The sequence below is a fragment of the Seriola aureovittata genome, chromosome 21 (assembly GCF_021018895.1).
Source record: "Seriola aureovittata isolate HTS-2021-v1 ecotype China chromosome 21, ASM2101889v1, whole genome shotgun sequence".
NCBI classification, from domain to species: Eukaryota; Metazoa; Chordata; class Actinopteri; order Carangiformes; family Carangidae; genus Seriola; species Seriola aureovittata.
In genome coordinates this window covers 18,403,695-18,419,339 of record NC_079384.1, presented here as the reverse complement: position 1 = coordinate 18,419,339, position 15,645 = coordinate 18,403,695, and the positions used below count along the sequence as shown (strand labels likewise).

Genomic DNA, 15,645 nt, shown 5'->3' with positions numbered 1-15,645 from the left:
GTCTGCTGTGTCAATTTTCTCACTATAAAATTTTGTCTTGGCACACACAGGTTTTTAAAAAAAGGGAAAATGTGGTTTACATTGTCCTGGCTGAAGCATAATTGGTGTGTGTGTGTGTGTGTGTGTGTGTGTGTGTGTGTGTGTGTGTGTGTGTGTCTGTGTGTGTGTGTCATTCCAGCGCATACAGAGGACAAGCAAAGGTGGTGTGAGTGAGACTCTGTGCTAATGTTTCCTCCTCCTCCTCCCCTTCTTTTCTTCAGCATCATTTACGACCCAGCAGCATCACATGGCTTAGAGATTAGAGAGCATTTCTACACTTGTGAGGACTCTGACGTCTCAACTAAGCATTATTCTAACATTAACTTCAAATCAACTTTTAAGCCCTAAACAGAACTGGACAAACTTATTCACACACACACACACACACACACACACACACACACACAGACACACAGTGCTGCCAGGAACCACAGCGATTTGAGTGGATGTACTTTTCTTAGAAACACAGATTCCACTGTGCGTTTTCTTTGTTTCCTGTAACTCATAATGCATGCTGCTTGTGGTTTTGCATGGATATCCCCTAGGGGATAAATAAAGTATCTATCTATCTATCTATCTATCTATCTATCTATCTATCTATCTATCTATCTATCTATCTATCTATCTATCTATCTATCTATCTATCTATCTATCTATGTGTCACTCTGATACCTGTAAAAATATTACATCAGTGCCAAATACAAACCATGTGTCAATTAAACTCATTACTGTACAACAAGGGGATTGTTATGATACAGACTTTATTATAACGTGCACTGTGAAATTGTTTGGAAATTCAAATTCTGTATAAAATGTACGTAAAATGTTGATGTAGATGTAGATCTCATTAATGAAATTGCGTTTCTGTATCAGTCTCCATTTAAGCTACATTATATTGTGAAATAAACACTGTACATAACATATTCCAGACTTTTATTTATTTTTTTATACTTTATTTTATATTTTTACCTAATATAATATATATATATTTCACAATATCATATATTTCAGTGAGTCAAAGATGTGATTCATCCAGCCTTACCAAGCAGTATGTAAAGTATATTTTCCCCCTTCCAAATCTGAGTGCCTCAACAGACTTTAGACAACAGAGTTCTTTCAGCATTTTGGCAACAGTTTGAGTTTGGCCCTTTCCTGTTTCCTGTACACACATTCAGGTCTATAAATACATGGTTTACCCAGTGTAGTGTGGAAGAACTTCACTGGCCTGCATAGAGTCCTGACCACAACCCCCATCTGGACTGGAGCATCGACTGGTCAACGTCAGTGGTGGAAAGCCCTCACAGCAGCAGATCAATCTCCATGGTTTTGAAATGACATACTGAACAATCACATCAGGGTGTCCACATACTTTTGGCCATGTAGTGTGCAAAGTGCCTGCTGATGTCTGCGGGTTAAAGACCTCAGACTCCACCAAACATCAGAAATTGTGCCTTTTTAATGTTTATCTGAACTTGTCCAGTTTCCTTCTCCCTGTTCATTAAAATTCAAATAAAAGAACTATTTCCTCACATTCACATTCATTTCATATACAGTACAGAGCCTTTCTGACTCCCCTGGATGTATTCATATGTATATACCATATTGTTCTTAAAGGAATAGTTTAACATTTTCAGAAATATGCTCCCTGACTTTGTGATGGAGACTTAGATAAGACGACTGATACCACTCAATAATTGTTTATAATTTTAAGTTGTTGTTTATGGGTTTTATCCTGTAAAAATATACTGAAGCATATTCTCCTATATATTCTATATGTAGTGTTGAGGTATATTGTAGGTGCGAGTCACTCTTGGACTTTACTTTTCCAAACCACCAGATAAACCAGGATGGGGATGAGGCTGACAGGGATGAGCGTGAGGGCCATCACCAGCCCGTGAGGCGCGTCCTCAAGCGGGAGCTCGTCACTGGTGCAGTTCTGGAAGTAGTAGGAGTGGATGTAGAGGAAGAAGTCTTGAGTGTCGGGGTTTGGATAGTAGCAGCCGACCAAACCAGACAGCTTCTCCAAACAATATGTCACTTCACTGTATGGTCTGTAACGGATGAAGAAACCACCGTGTTACTGGTGAGTCCAGACACAGTAAGGACATGATGATCATTTCATACAAACACATTGTTTTTGTGAAACTGAACACCTCACTTTTGGAGTGAAACCCTTTAGATGGACTGTGAAACACTCAAAAACAGTGTGGCTCATCTGCCTGTAATTAAAACTGAAACTTGTGGTTAAACCATTTCAGGTTTTAACAAAAACTTAGCAGAAATGAGTGAGGCTGCGGAAGGGTGGGCTGGAGGAAGAGACCCTCACACACATTTGAAGCTGCACTTACTCTGTGGTGGTAGAGGCACAGACTCAGGCTGCAGCATTGTCTTTCACACATTCTCAACTTTTGACGGCATCACCATTTAAAGGATAAGGCTGATGATATTTTTCCTAAAACAGCCAGACATTGTAGTTTTTTCACAGAAACAAACTCAGCAGGGAGACAGAATCAAATTTTTTGTGATTCTTTGGTTTAACTAAATTCATTATCAGTGTTGCATCAGATCATCAGATTCCTGTCAAGAGTGAGAATCTCAATAACCATGCACACAACATCACTCTTGGTTATTATTATCATACCTTGTATGTATTTTATTTTATTTATTTTTTGTAGTCTATTTATTATGTTCCTATTCTGCATATGCAGAATAGGAACATAATAATGTTCCTATTCTGCATATGCAGCCTAGCTTTTTTTGTTATAGACTTGTGTTCTTATTGATATATTTATTATTTAATTAAGACTAATTCATTAATTAATTAACTAACTTATTATTTTATTCATTAAATTATTATCAAATCCATTGTTATTGTTATCATCATCATCATTGTTGTTGTTGTTGTTGTTGCACCCCTCTGGGTTGTAACGGCTGGTGAATGCGACTCAGTGTGTGGTCAAAAAGGGTACTGCAGACTCTAGTCGCGGCCTTTTATCACGTCACGTCAACTAAAACGAATAGTGAGCAGGTGTTGTTAATTTTAAAAACGTCGTTTTTTTTAAATCGTTATCATGCGGCCTTTATCACCTGCTGCCAACTAGCGGACGGAGAGAAAAAACAACTCTGGAGTGAATTGTGAAGCGAACTGGTCGAACTGTGTCCTCACGACAAACAGTAGAAAATAAGTTTGATGAAACAGTCGGGAAAGTTAGCTAGGCTCGGTTAGCTTGATAATAACGGACATGGACGTTTCGCCGTAATGACAGAAAACAAACACGCACTTCGACGCCAAATGTGAGTCAGAAACAACCACTGTCTGTCTGTCTGCCTGTCTGTCTGTCTGCCTGCATGCTGGTTAATTTCCTAGTTTTTAAATGTCCCGCCGTGGCTTTGTCTCTGTGTTTAACTTGTTGCTGTTGGTGTCATGGAGGTTGTACAAGATCTTGATCAGTTGTGTTTCTGCTGTTTGTCTGTATTAGTTAGAGTTTGATTGAAGCCTCGTGTTGACTCTGGGCTGAAAGAAGCTGCTTGTTGCCTGTTTCTTTGAAGCTGTGCTGTCTGATGAGTAATGATCTTAAATTACTAATTAATAGTGTTCCCACTCTTACTAGTATTTTTTCTATGCCAAGCATGTCTGTAAGTCATGTATTTGATACATGCATCGGTGCTGTTTGATCAATCGATTAGTCTGTGACAGAAAATTGATCAGCAACTATTTTGATAATTGTTTAATCATTTGAATCATTTTAATATACTTGCTCCTGCTCTTCAATATGAAGATTTTTCAATTAATTTAGTTTCATTTGATTGCAAACTGAATGTCTTTGGGATTTTGGCAAAACTAGACATCTGAAGTCATTTTCTATCAGTTACGTGAGAAATAAAAATATTCATTATTTGCAGCCCTGGAGGACATAAACTTTTACATTTGTTGACGTTTTAAATGTTTTCAGTACAGATCAGCTGTATCAGAGTAAGCTTTTGTAGTCCTGTGTATAGTCTTGTATGCTAATAAGAAATTGCAAAAAAACTAAATTCATTTATTTTTCTGTCATTCAGCCTATTCTTTTATCAAAAAGGGAAGGTACATCAGATGTAAATGTGATCCTGTCACCAAGTTTACAAACTAAATGTGGTTTGTGGTTGTTGTCCTCCACAAATGGAAAATTGGTACATCCAGATGAACTGTCCGACTTGGCATCTGAACAGTTTTAGGATTAATATAACAGAGTCTGGTCTCTGTGGTATGAGTGACCCAGAATTAAATTGTAACCTACTAACCGTGTTGTCAGATCAGAAAACACTCATATTATTTGTTTTGGAAGTCAGTGACAAATTATGTTTTTTGTTGATTTATTTTCTTGTTTAATGGAGGAATCGTTTGGTCAATAAAACACCAGAGAACAGTGAAATATGTCCATCACATTTTCTCAGATCCCATGGTGTTTTTAGTCCCACAATCAAAACAAAATTCAAAGACATGTTTTTTTATTATAATCCACGGCCAGGAGAGGAAACAAATAAAATATTTGGTGTTTTTGATTGAAGACTGACTCAAACAAGTAATCAGATATCAATATTGTTGCTAATAATTATTTCTTATTATATCTGCCGATTGACTAATTGATTTAGTCAACCAATGGTCGCAGCTCCACGTGTTGTATTGTGTAACGTCAACTCCGATTGTATCAACTGATTTACCTTCTACAGCAGTGGAGATTTTTGATTCAGAGAAACTAATGAATTTACTTTTAATACTGCATTGCATTGCATTGCAAGATTTTAAATTTGGGCTTGGGTGTATAAATAAAACTGAACTGAGTTGACTTGAATAAGGATAGAAATGCTGTTGCTACTGTTTATGTTGCCGGTCCATTCATCTGCCACATTCTTATGAACGTGATATCTCAGGGAATATCTTTGGTACAAAAAAAATGTTCACTGAAGGATGAATTAATAAGATTTTGGTCATGAAAGGTCACAAACCATTTTTTGGCCATAACTCAAGAATGCATATGCTTATTAACTGCAACTGGACTGGTTGGCGAAGGCATACAACTGCATGGTGGTAATTCTAGTTTGGTAATGACATGAAATGAAAAGTGAGGCAAAGAAACCAACACAATTTCAATTTTCTTGAAATGAGGTGAAAATCTGTCAGAGGTAATTTACTCCTTTGTCAGTACTGATAATACTGCTATTACTAAAGCTGATTATAATAGTAAAAACTTGATATAAACTTAACTGTAGCCCTTTCTGGAAAATGTATTAACAAAGTTCATTAAAACAACACTGGGAAATAAAAGTGTTAAAGAATTCATCAAAAGCAGAGACAAAGAAACCAAACAGGATTGTAAAAGCAAAACACTTAATTCTGGAAATACTCAGTGTGCCGTACTTGGTAATACTTTCCAGGAGACACCAGTTTTCTGTGCTGATTGTCAGCATTTCCTTTTGAAAAGCTGCTCCACAATAGCTGTGACTGTACAGCACCAGCAGGTCCTGTTGGCAGTGTTCGTGAGGAGACCTACTTTCCTGGTCCTGAAACGTCTCTGTAAAGAAAAGGGAAAACACCTGTGACATACAGTACATGATCTAAATACTTTATCCAGGGTGTTGCTGTGTAAAATGGATGAAACATTTCTTAGGTTTCCTGTGATCTGCTGTGGACAATGGACAGGGTCTTTGAGTTTACTCAGATTTCATAAAGCTGAGTTATTGGCCCGGTTGTTCATGTTTCTTAAAGTTGGCTCTTACTGATACATAACCATAGTCTGATAGTGTTTCAGCTGCATAACGAATGAGAAATTACTTTCACACAGGAAATTTAAGACATTGATAAGTATGAGTACTCACCATCATCCTCTGTGATAACCGTGGATGTTTGATTGTTCAGCAGTTCGTCTTCAATCTGACTCTTCTCATCTCTGTACAAACTGTATGTCACGTTGCCTGGTGTCATTGTACCTGCAGGAAAAAAATGTATTCACTTTATTCAAGCAATATTCTTAATGTTTAGTGAATAAATAAGAGAATTCGTGGCTTTCACCAATTTCTTGTACTTAAAATTTACAAATGAGGTTACAGCTGAAATGATTACTCAATTAATTGACTGGATGTTCAGGAAGAGAATAACGAGCAACTATTTTGATAATCAAATAATAAAACTGGGATGGATATTTAGATGTATCATAGACAAAATGATTAATCAAAAACAATGTAATGTACTGATATTTTTCCACAGAGTCTGTTGTCTGTTGTCGTCTGTTGTAACACGCAGTATATATTACATATCACCTACTTACTGTATATTTATGGTTGTCACATCCAAACCTTGTCTCCTGATTTAAACTGCAACAGCAAATGTTTGTAGGCAACATAATCTCTGGCTGGTTAATGTAAGGAAACAGATTTCTTTTTTCAATGAATGAATGAATGAAGCTAAATTTATTAAACGCTGTGGACTCGCCAGGAGCTGATTGAGGTGGAAACCAGGTCACATTCAGAGTCCAGTCTGTGGTTTAGACAACAAGAGCTCCTTGGTTAAGTTTAGGCAAAGATGGTGGTTTTGGTTACGTGTAAATACATAGGTTGAATTCACTGTGACTTTTTCTGGATTAACCCAGACTAAGCAGAACCATAAAAAAGTGAAATAATGTTCTGCATGATCAGATATTTTGGCAGAAAGTACATTTTGTCACATGAATGTGAGAGACTGTAATCAGTAGATTGTGCATGCAGGTTGTTTGGTTGAGAGAGAGGTCTTTCTGACATTTAGCTGTCCCCGACTGATATAAATGTAAATGGACAAAATAATAGAAACACCTGTCAGTTTAACACAGTACAATTCAACACCACCACAGCCTCTAAGAGGATAATTATATTGTATTAGACTGCATTAGTTTTAGCTTGGTGGATATAATAAACTGCCTACTGAGTGTAGATGCCAGTAAATAATTCTAGGCCTATGAAATTTAATACCTTTCCCACTGGAAAAAAATATGATGGAAACTACTGGTTACTGGTTACTGGTTTTCCATCATATTTTTTTCCAGTGGGAAAGGTATTAAATTTCATTCCATGTGGTATCAACAAGGTTAAAGTAAAATATTAGATTTAATTCGGTGAACACTGTGGAAGCCCTGAAAAAAGGGGCAAAGCTTTTTGATGATGATATGAAAATGAGAGCAAGACAAGAGTACAAGAGCAGAAAAGAATTCAGTCATTTTTAAAGCAGAAATAGCTGCCAAATATTCATAGATTTCAGGAAGATCTGCTGCTTATCTCTGTCATATATCATTCTAAATTAGACATTTGAAGATGTCACCTTTGGCTCTGCCAAGTTATGATGGGCATTTCTTAACTAAACAATTAATCGATAATAAAAATGAATTGTTAGTTGCAGACCTAAACACCAATATGAGCAACTGAAATTGAATTACGCAACAATTTTGATAATTGATTAATTGTTAGTCATTTCTTTTAAAGTTCGTTTCTCCAGCTTCTGTAAATAACTTACTGTTATACTTGGTAGGCACGATGAATGTTTGGTTCCTCTCAACTTTGCCAAACTCTTCTTCTGTCATGTTGGCTGTCTGTGATTCCTCAATACCTGAATACACATGTTAAAAATAAGCTTTTTAACATTACATTTTAAAATTCCAGTCCATTTTTAAAGAAAGACTTTCACACCAGCTTTTTGATTGCTGCTCCAAAAATGTAGAACAATGGACGCTCATGACACCATGCAGGAAACCCAAATGGAAAAAAAACAAAACAAAACAGGAAATTCCAAGAGAAAAGAGTAAAACATTAACTTAAAGCCCATGTAAAGAAATGAAATGTATGTGTGTGAAGTCAGATAAATACCTATGATGAGGAGAAGGAAGAGCGGGTACAGGATCATGGTGGACAGCGACGAGGGGAGCAGCAGTAACCTGCGAGTCTGGTCTGTGACCTTAGATGTAATAATGAAGCTCAAGTACTGAGAGCTGAGTGGAAGGAAGCCCAGCCCTCTTAATCTCAGCACTGTTGACTGTGTGTGTGCACGCACGAGTGAGAGTGTTCGTGCTCCAGTGACGGTGAAATATACCAGATAAACAGGATGAGGGAGGGGAACAGATAATCACTAATGAATCTGTGAAGATGGAGGATGAAGAAAGAGAGAGGAGGAAAAAATTTGGCTTAATGATTATTTTAATTATCAATGAATCTTCAGACCATTGTTTTTAATTTATCATTTGGCCTGAAAAATGTTGCAAAATTTTTATCTTAAGAATTTCCTAAACCTTAAAATTCCTTGCTCATTTACTAAAATAATTGCTAGTTAATTTTCTGGTGATTGATTTAGAATAAATGGATTTTATGTCTCGAATAAACACAAACTGAGGCCTACGCTTTATACTTTTTACACTTTATCTTGCTTAATTAGAACCTGTATTCCTTTTTTCTTTTTTTTTTTTTTTTTACTTTTTAGGCTTTACTTTAAAATTACGACATCAATTGGTCTCAGAAAATTTTTCTTCTTTTACGTCTGACATCTGTTACGCCCTTCATAAACTTCATATTACTCAGTGGATTCGGTCATTGTTAGACTACTAGTTACTGCATGGAGTAATCTGCAAATCATTTTATTGCTTAATCAGCTGGTTTACAAAACATCAGAAAAGTTGATGACATCAAATGTCTTGTTTTATCCGACCAACAGACATTTTTGCTTTAAAATCACTTAAACAACTTGTAGAAATAGTGGTAGATGAATTGTTTTTACATTGACTAATTGTTCAATCTTTGCAGCTGTTAGGAATGATTAATGAACAGCTCTGGTCAATGGTGGTGAAGTTAATCTACAAGGGATCGACTGATATAGTATATTGAGGGCTGATACCAATTATTGGTAATCATGGAGACTGATAACGCAACCAAGACAGGGTTGTCGATAACATTTGAGAAACTGGAACCAAAGAATATTTGGCATTTTTGCTTGTTATTTTGCATATTTAATTCACAATGTTCAGTATGTGCACTTTGTAATTAAAAGTATATCAGCATTTTAACATTTCTATTTCATAAAACTATTAAACACATCAGTGAGCCACACTGTTGCACTGAGTGACATGTTCCTTCATCTGAACATTCAATAGGGCACCAAATATGGATTAATCTGCCAGTGAAAGTAGTCCCCAACAAATGCACTACTTCCCCCTGTTTGAGTAATGTTTGCTTAAAGCTACAGTGCCTAGCTGAGATGGGAAATTACTGAGCCTTTTTAAAAAATGAAATTATCTGTTTGCAAGCTGTTCCTTTTTTTTTTTTTTTTTTTTTTTTTTTTTTAAATATCTGCAGTAGGAACCAATGAGCTTTGAGAGCCACAGACATATTGGGAGACGGACTAGCACACTGGATTTTGATCCTTTCATTTGATTTGCTGACTCCAGGCTTATCCTTCAGTTCCTTCATTTATTACTCAGTCGACTATTTTCATATAAACTACATTTTCACATAACTTATAGAAGATTTCATCTCTGCGAAGTTCTGGTATGTCCTCACTCTACCAATATAAACACACGATTCTACAGTGATATATCTCCGTGTGTGTGTGCCCGTGTGTGTGTGTGTGTGTGTGTGTGCCCGTGTGTGTGTGTGCGCCTGTGAAGTTTCCTGCTCCTCTTCAGATAGCCAGTGAAAACACTTTTAAGGGATTTCCTCCTTCATTTGGTGCCAGTAAAGGCCGCTGCATGGACACATTGCTGGAGTCAGGAAGTTGGTGCAGCATGACAGAGTCAAACCCTCTAAAACACACAAACAGAATCTGTCACACAAAGCTCTACAACAATACAGACACAAACTACTCTCTGAAACAGCCACCACATTTCCGGTATTTTTATGAAAACTTTCATACTGATTTATGCAAATTCAGGGCAAAAATGTGACAAATTGTATGCATGAATGTATGTATGTATTTACTGCATACACACAACAACAAATTCCTGTGTGTTGTGTTTTTTTTAATGGCCAGGATCGCAGGCGTTTGTAATGGCTTGTGTAGCCACCTTAGCCTGTGCAGACAGGAAGCCGTGCTCATTCAGGGGTTTTTACTGCATGTTGAAAGACATTCAGGGACATTGCTGGAATTCAGAATGGCCACTCGAGGATGTGTATCCTCCAAATAACATCATAACCATACCCCATATCATAGTGATGTTGTCAATAGAAGATATAGTAAATTGTCTATCATTTTTTTTCTTTTTTTTTTTTGTAGGAGCTGTAAAAAAAAAAAAAAAAAATATATATATATATATATATATATTATATATATATATATATATATATATATATATATATATATATATATATATATATATATATATATATATATATATATATATATATTATATATATATATATATATATATATATGTTTGTATTTTATGACAGTGCACAACATTGTGTAAAAAAAAAAAAAAAAAAAAATCAGGACAGACACATTTCTTTGTGTGAATAAATTAAAATTGAATTATTATTGCTGATATTCACATTGATGTATTTTATTAGGCATCTTCAAAGATGTTGGACGTGTCACAGCTAGAGTCCAATTTTTTTTTTTTATGATTTACCATCTTATAAAAACACACAAAGACTGCAGGTGAGATGATCAGAATGACTTAAAACAGACATCACGCTACCTATAACACACCCACACATCAAATAAACCACTACAGTTTGCTCCACTGAAAATACACTTGACATACTGAGAGAGAAACCCTCCTTAAACAGATCTGTAGGCTTTTGAAACTGCAGTAAAAAGGGAAATACTTTTTGACTGATCATGATTTGCATATTATCACAGCATTATTCTGAACACTGTAACAAATTCCTGTAACTTTACAGGGAAATTTCAACAGTGCAATCCTGTTATCTTTAAATGCAGTATATTACTATAAATATTTCTCCTGAAACACTTTTAAAACAGAATTTTACAGTATTATTGCTTGGAGGAAAGAAAACAGTCATTTACAGTATTTTTTGCAATGCATTTTGAGAAGGAGTGAGACACGTTTGACTGGACAATGCAGTTTGATTTTTTTCACCAATCTTCATCCTTCAAATGAATAGGTGAGTGCCTTTTTTCCCTGCTTGTTAGCATAGGTAAAATACATCACATTTCCAATCAAGTTGTATTGATTATCTAGTAGAAAGCTACTTCGATGTCTAGCTGTACAGTTGCTAAGTGGTAAAAAATCCTTCTGTTGTGATCTGAAAACATTGGTAACACTGTAATGGTAACTTTCTATCACCCGTTTCACTGGCAGTTTCACCGTGTGACAGAGAGAGGAGCTGGACTCTGATCCTGATCCTCCAAACTACAGGGTCAGTTTCATCTTACTTTACCTTGTGTTAGCATCTGCTAACTGCTCGTCTCCAGAGGACGCTGCTGATTTTATTTAGATGTTACTTTACTGTCGGGACTGAATTGACCGGGAGCTTGTTTGCTAGTGTTGGCAAGCTAGCTTAACTGTCATCATACGTTACTTTCACTATTAATACACTGAACAGAGCAGAAATAATGTGGCTGTTCAACGCGGTTCAGTTCTATATCACAACACCTTATAATGTGTATAGGAAAAAGAACAGGACTCCCAAGACTTCTTTGTCAAATTTCAGGTGAAACACCAGGAAGCTGTATTCACCACTTCATGATCAGCACTGAGGGGCATGACCTTTTGTGAGGGCACCAAACCAGCTGACCTCACTCGCTGCAGTCTTTTCTACCCACTACAACTTCGATCTTCAGTCCCAAGATGACCCTGCATGCACACTGGAATTCATTCAGAGGTGAGATGCTTACATCCTTCAACTGGTACTGTGTCCTCACAGCAGCTTTGATCATGTTGACCTTGTGTTTGTTGAGTTTTGTCTCACATGTTACATACAAGCTGCCTAAAACATCTGATTACTGGAGCATGTTAAGGAAGCTTTTCTGACACTAATCAAGGTGAAACTATTACTTCCAAAAATACTATTACTTAATCTGCACCATGAAAGTACACGTTTCTATTTCTCCACCTGAATACACACTCTTGTTTTTCAGGCCATTCATGGGGAAAAATCGGGTCAAAGTCTGGGGAAGGTCACCCAGAAAAAGATGGCATCAGTCAACCCTTGTGTCTCCAGTCTACTAAAGAAATTAAGGACTTTGAGTGAGACTCTACATAAGTCAGTTCACACACTCACTCACACACACTGTTAGTGTCTTAGCCAGGCTCTTTTTTTCAGTTCACTTGGCCACTCATTCACTCCTTAAGCCGGGATATATGTATATCCTTATGAATATACATATACAGTACGACAGCTTGTGTTAGAGAACTACTTGATTATTTTTGATAATATTTCTTGTGTTTATTTGCGTTCAGTGTTTAATGTTCATTCAGACTACAACACTTGTTAGAGATCTTTTTTTAGATGACTGAAACTTTGGTTTATTTGCACGTTGTGTTTTCAGCTTAATAAAGAGACATGTGGTTTGAAAAGACACTTTGAGTATTTTAGTATTATTTGTCTTAAAATTTGAAGTTGCAATTTCAAAGACCACGTTTATTCAATGTATTAAAATATAGTTTTATAGCAAGACTGCCAAGGAATAATTTATCAACTCATAAAGTTTAGGGGGAAAAAAAAGTTCTTTTTTTTTTTGTTGGCAATTATACTGCAGCATGTTTTATATATGTACTACAGTTTATGGTAAAAATCTGCAAATATAGCTCATGTGAAAAAAGTGTAAATAAACAGTAATAAACTTTCAATCCTTCATCAGTATTTTACTGTAAAAGTAAAAAATACCAGGTTTTTGCTGTGTTTACAAAAACTGTAGCAAACTGTCAATACCAGCAACAGCATGGTACCTTTTTAATTTTACAGTAAAATAATGGCAACCCTGCTTCCGGTTGTTTACTGTTTTTTAACAGTGAAAACATTTCACAGTGTAGGTACAAACAGACTTCCTCAAAGTACTTCTCCAAACTAAGATCACAGTCACCAACTCAGCAGTGTCAGGGTTTCTGTGTGAAGCTACAGTATAAATATGGAGCGCTACAACAGTTTTGAGTTGGCAATGAATAATTAGTGATAGATGCAGCTGCATGCATTGTTGGGGCCTTTTTTTTTTTTCTACAGCCCTGTGGATAGTGTAGAGCAGTACATCCAATAATTCATCCATGCAACAATGATATTTTAATTCTGTGTAACGAAAAACACCATCTTGTTTGGATGATCTGGCTGGAGTATCATTTGTTTAAGTTTATTGCAGGGAGAGAGAGAGATCCACGGCTGGGTGAGCTAGACTGACTTTAAACGAGAGAGAGAGAGAGAGAGAGAGTGGCACACTTTGCTGTCAGGTCATGAGCTTGTCTCATTAGAAATGGTCTGTGCTTTCAAGGCAGTACACACAACCACCCACTTCTTCAACTGGCCCACAAGAGATGTACCCACAATGCTGTGCCCGGGTTACTACATACTGACTTACTAAAGTGGCCCAACACCACGATTACTTTTTATTCTATTTTTTAAGTAAAAGGTTATTAACATTTGAAGAAATGTTTGTTTGCTGCAGGAGTTCCCATTGGTCCTTGAAAGTTTGTGAATTTCAAAAAAAAAAATGTATGTGTTTGAAAGTTTTTGAAAATAGGTATAAATAGACATGAGTCATTGGAAAGTGCTTGAATTCATATATTTTGATCAAAAATAGAAATGTAACTTTTTCTGCTGTCTACATGTGTGCAAAACACCACAAGCTTCTCTCTCTTTTTGTCAATGTCTGTGAGCTTCTTCCCTTTAGTGTTGTCACAGTATTTAACCTGGATCCAAATCTCAAACTGACATGATGGGTCCTTGAATTTGAGGGAACTAAGTTCTCGAATTTAATTGGTTTTGGGATCCCTGAGTTTTATTTACTTGTTTTCAACTTGAAAATCAAGAAAATATGTGATTTGTAGTTGTAGCACACAACTTGTGAGATGTCTTGGTGTTAAACTGGTTTTGATTTGCCCTGTAGTGGTTAAAATCAGCAGCTGGTCATTTCTTGTCACCCACAGCACAACGATCTGAAACACATTTCATTTTCACACCATCTGCCCAAACCCAGATCAGGTGCCTCCTCTCTTCACACCTTCAGCTTGTCTTGTTTCAGAATCACACACTCAAATATTAAGACGCTTAAACTTGCTGCACATTTACTTTTTAATGAAGAATGCAAACTTAATGCTGATTGTGCACTAAATAAGATATCCTGAAGGAAAACTGCTCCTGGAAAAAAATTTTATTGTAGAAATAAAACAAACAATAATTTCATTTATAGCTGTATTGTTTTACCTACATCCTGTAGCTGTAAAAATCAGCCTCTCACAATAACAGTGCTTGAAAAGAGTCCCTTTGACTATTCAGCTCTGTAAATTTCCATCACCTGATTTGAATCGTGCCTCATGACCTATACTGTTTATTTTATTCTAGTTTACTGATTAAACTTTATTTTTCACCTTTTTGAAAATACCTTCAATGAGCCTTGCACTTACTGGTTTTATTTAAATGAAGGCATCACTTGTGTATATTGCTGCACAGTACAGTGGTAAATCAAAAACAAACAAACAAATAAAATGGTAGTTACATAATAATAATTATGATATAACAGATTAAAATGTAACTCTTTCATAAATACTATATGTATATTTAGTATATTAGTATTGAAATTACTTATTATATAATAATTGTTAATAATAATAACAATAATTGTTGCCCCAATTTATAGGGAAGTTTGTTTGTGCAGCACATTTCATACAGAAAAACAGAACAAGGTGCTTTACGTAATCACTAATGTAACTATTGGTCTTAATGATTTACTGGCATCTCTATATGCAGACCCTATTATGATTCGCTATGATTAGCTATTTGTAAAGCATTAATTAATCATTTGCCCTTTAAAAACCCTTTTTATAAACTATGTTGTTTCGAGCATGTATAAATATTTTCAAAATCTTTAAGAAAAGGTTTGAATAAAATTAATTTCAAATAATTATTTGATTGCAAGTCATAAAAGGTCATTGCACACCTTTAAGGTGTTTGTAAAAAACTGGGAGAAATCCATTAGTTTTTCTGAAGTCGCTGTTTTCTTTTCAATGACAAAAGACCTCAAAATAATAAAAAAAAAAAAAAAAAAAAAAAAAAAAAACAGATTTAAGAGGTGAATTGCCTTACAAAAGTAAGTTACCAAGTAACCAATGTATATTCAACCTAAACGTTCACAGGCGGAATTGTCAGTCACTAGTTTCACATCAATTTCCTATAACCACATATACAAACAAGCGGGGACGGTAGAAATTACAAAACCACAGTGTGGATCAACGTTTTTCAACATCTCAGCCCAGCTGTCAATGTTCCAACAGTTCGACAGTGAAAACAATTTAGTGCAACACGTTGTATAGTTTTCTCATGGTCTGAAGCAAAGACTGTGGTTTGTTGCTTGTTGTCGTTAACGTCTCTGCAGTGATCAGACGTGCTTGCAGTGTGAATTGGTGCACGGGGTTAATCAGGCAAATTCAAACCACATACACAGAC

At 35.8% G+C, this 15,645-nt stretch overlaps 1 protein-coding gene across 1 annotated transcript; it reads right to left on the bottom strand.

Moving 5' to 3' along the window:
* Positions 1-955: 955 nt before the first annotated feature.
* LOC130162684 (receptor activity-modifying protein 1-like) lies at positions 956-8,054 on the bottom strand. The gene is made up of 5 exons (XM_056366463.1): positions 7,909-8,054; positions 7,559-7,651; positions 5,896-6,006; positions 5,438-5,591; positions 956-2,090 (listed from the first exon to the last, which is right to left on the bottom strand). The coding sequence occupies exons 1-5, from the start codon at positions 7,943-7,945 to the stop codon at positions 1,844-1,846; spliced, it is 642 nt and encodes a 213-aa protein (XP_056222438.1). The 5' UTR covers positions 7,946-8,054; the 3' UTR covers positions 956-1,843.
* Between the last annotated feature and the right edge of the window lie 7,591 nt (positions 8,055-15,645).

Coding starts and splice junctions, on each gene's coding strand:
- LOC130162684 (XM_056366463.1), bottom strand. CDS start 7,945: ATGATCCTGTACCCGCTCTTCCTTCTCCTCATCATAG. Junction 7,652..7,908: donor CTTCCTTCTCCTCATCATAG/GTATTTATCTGA, acceptor ATGTGTATTCAG/GTATTGAGGAATCACAGACA. Junction 2,091..5,437: donor CTCCTGGAAAGTATTACCAA/GTACGGCACACT, acceptor CATCCGTTACAG/ACCATACAGTGAAGTGACAT.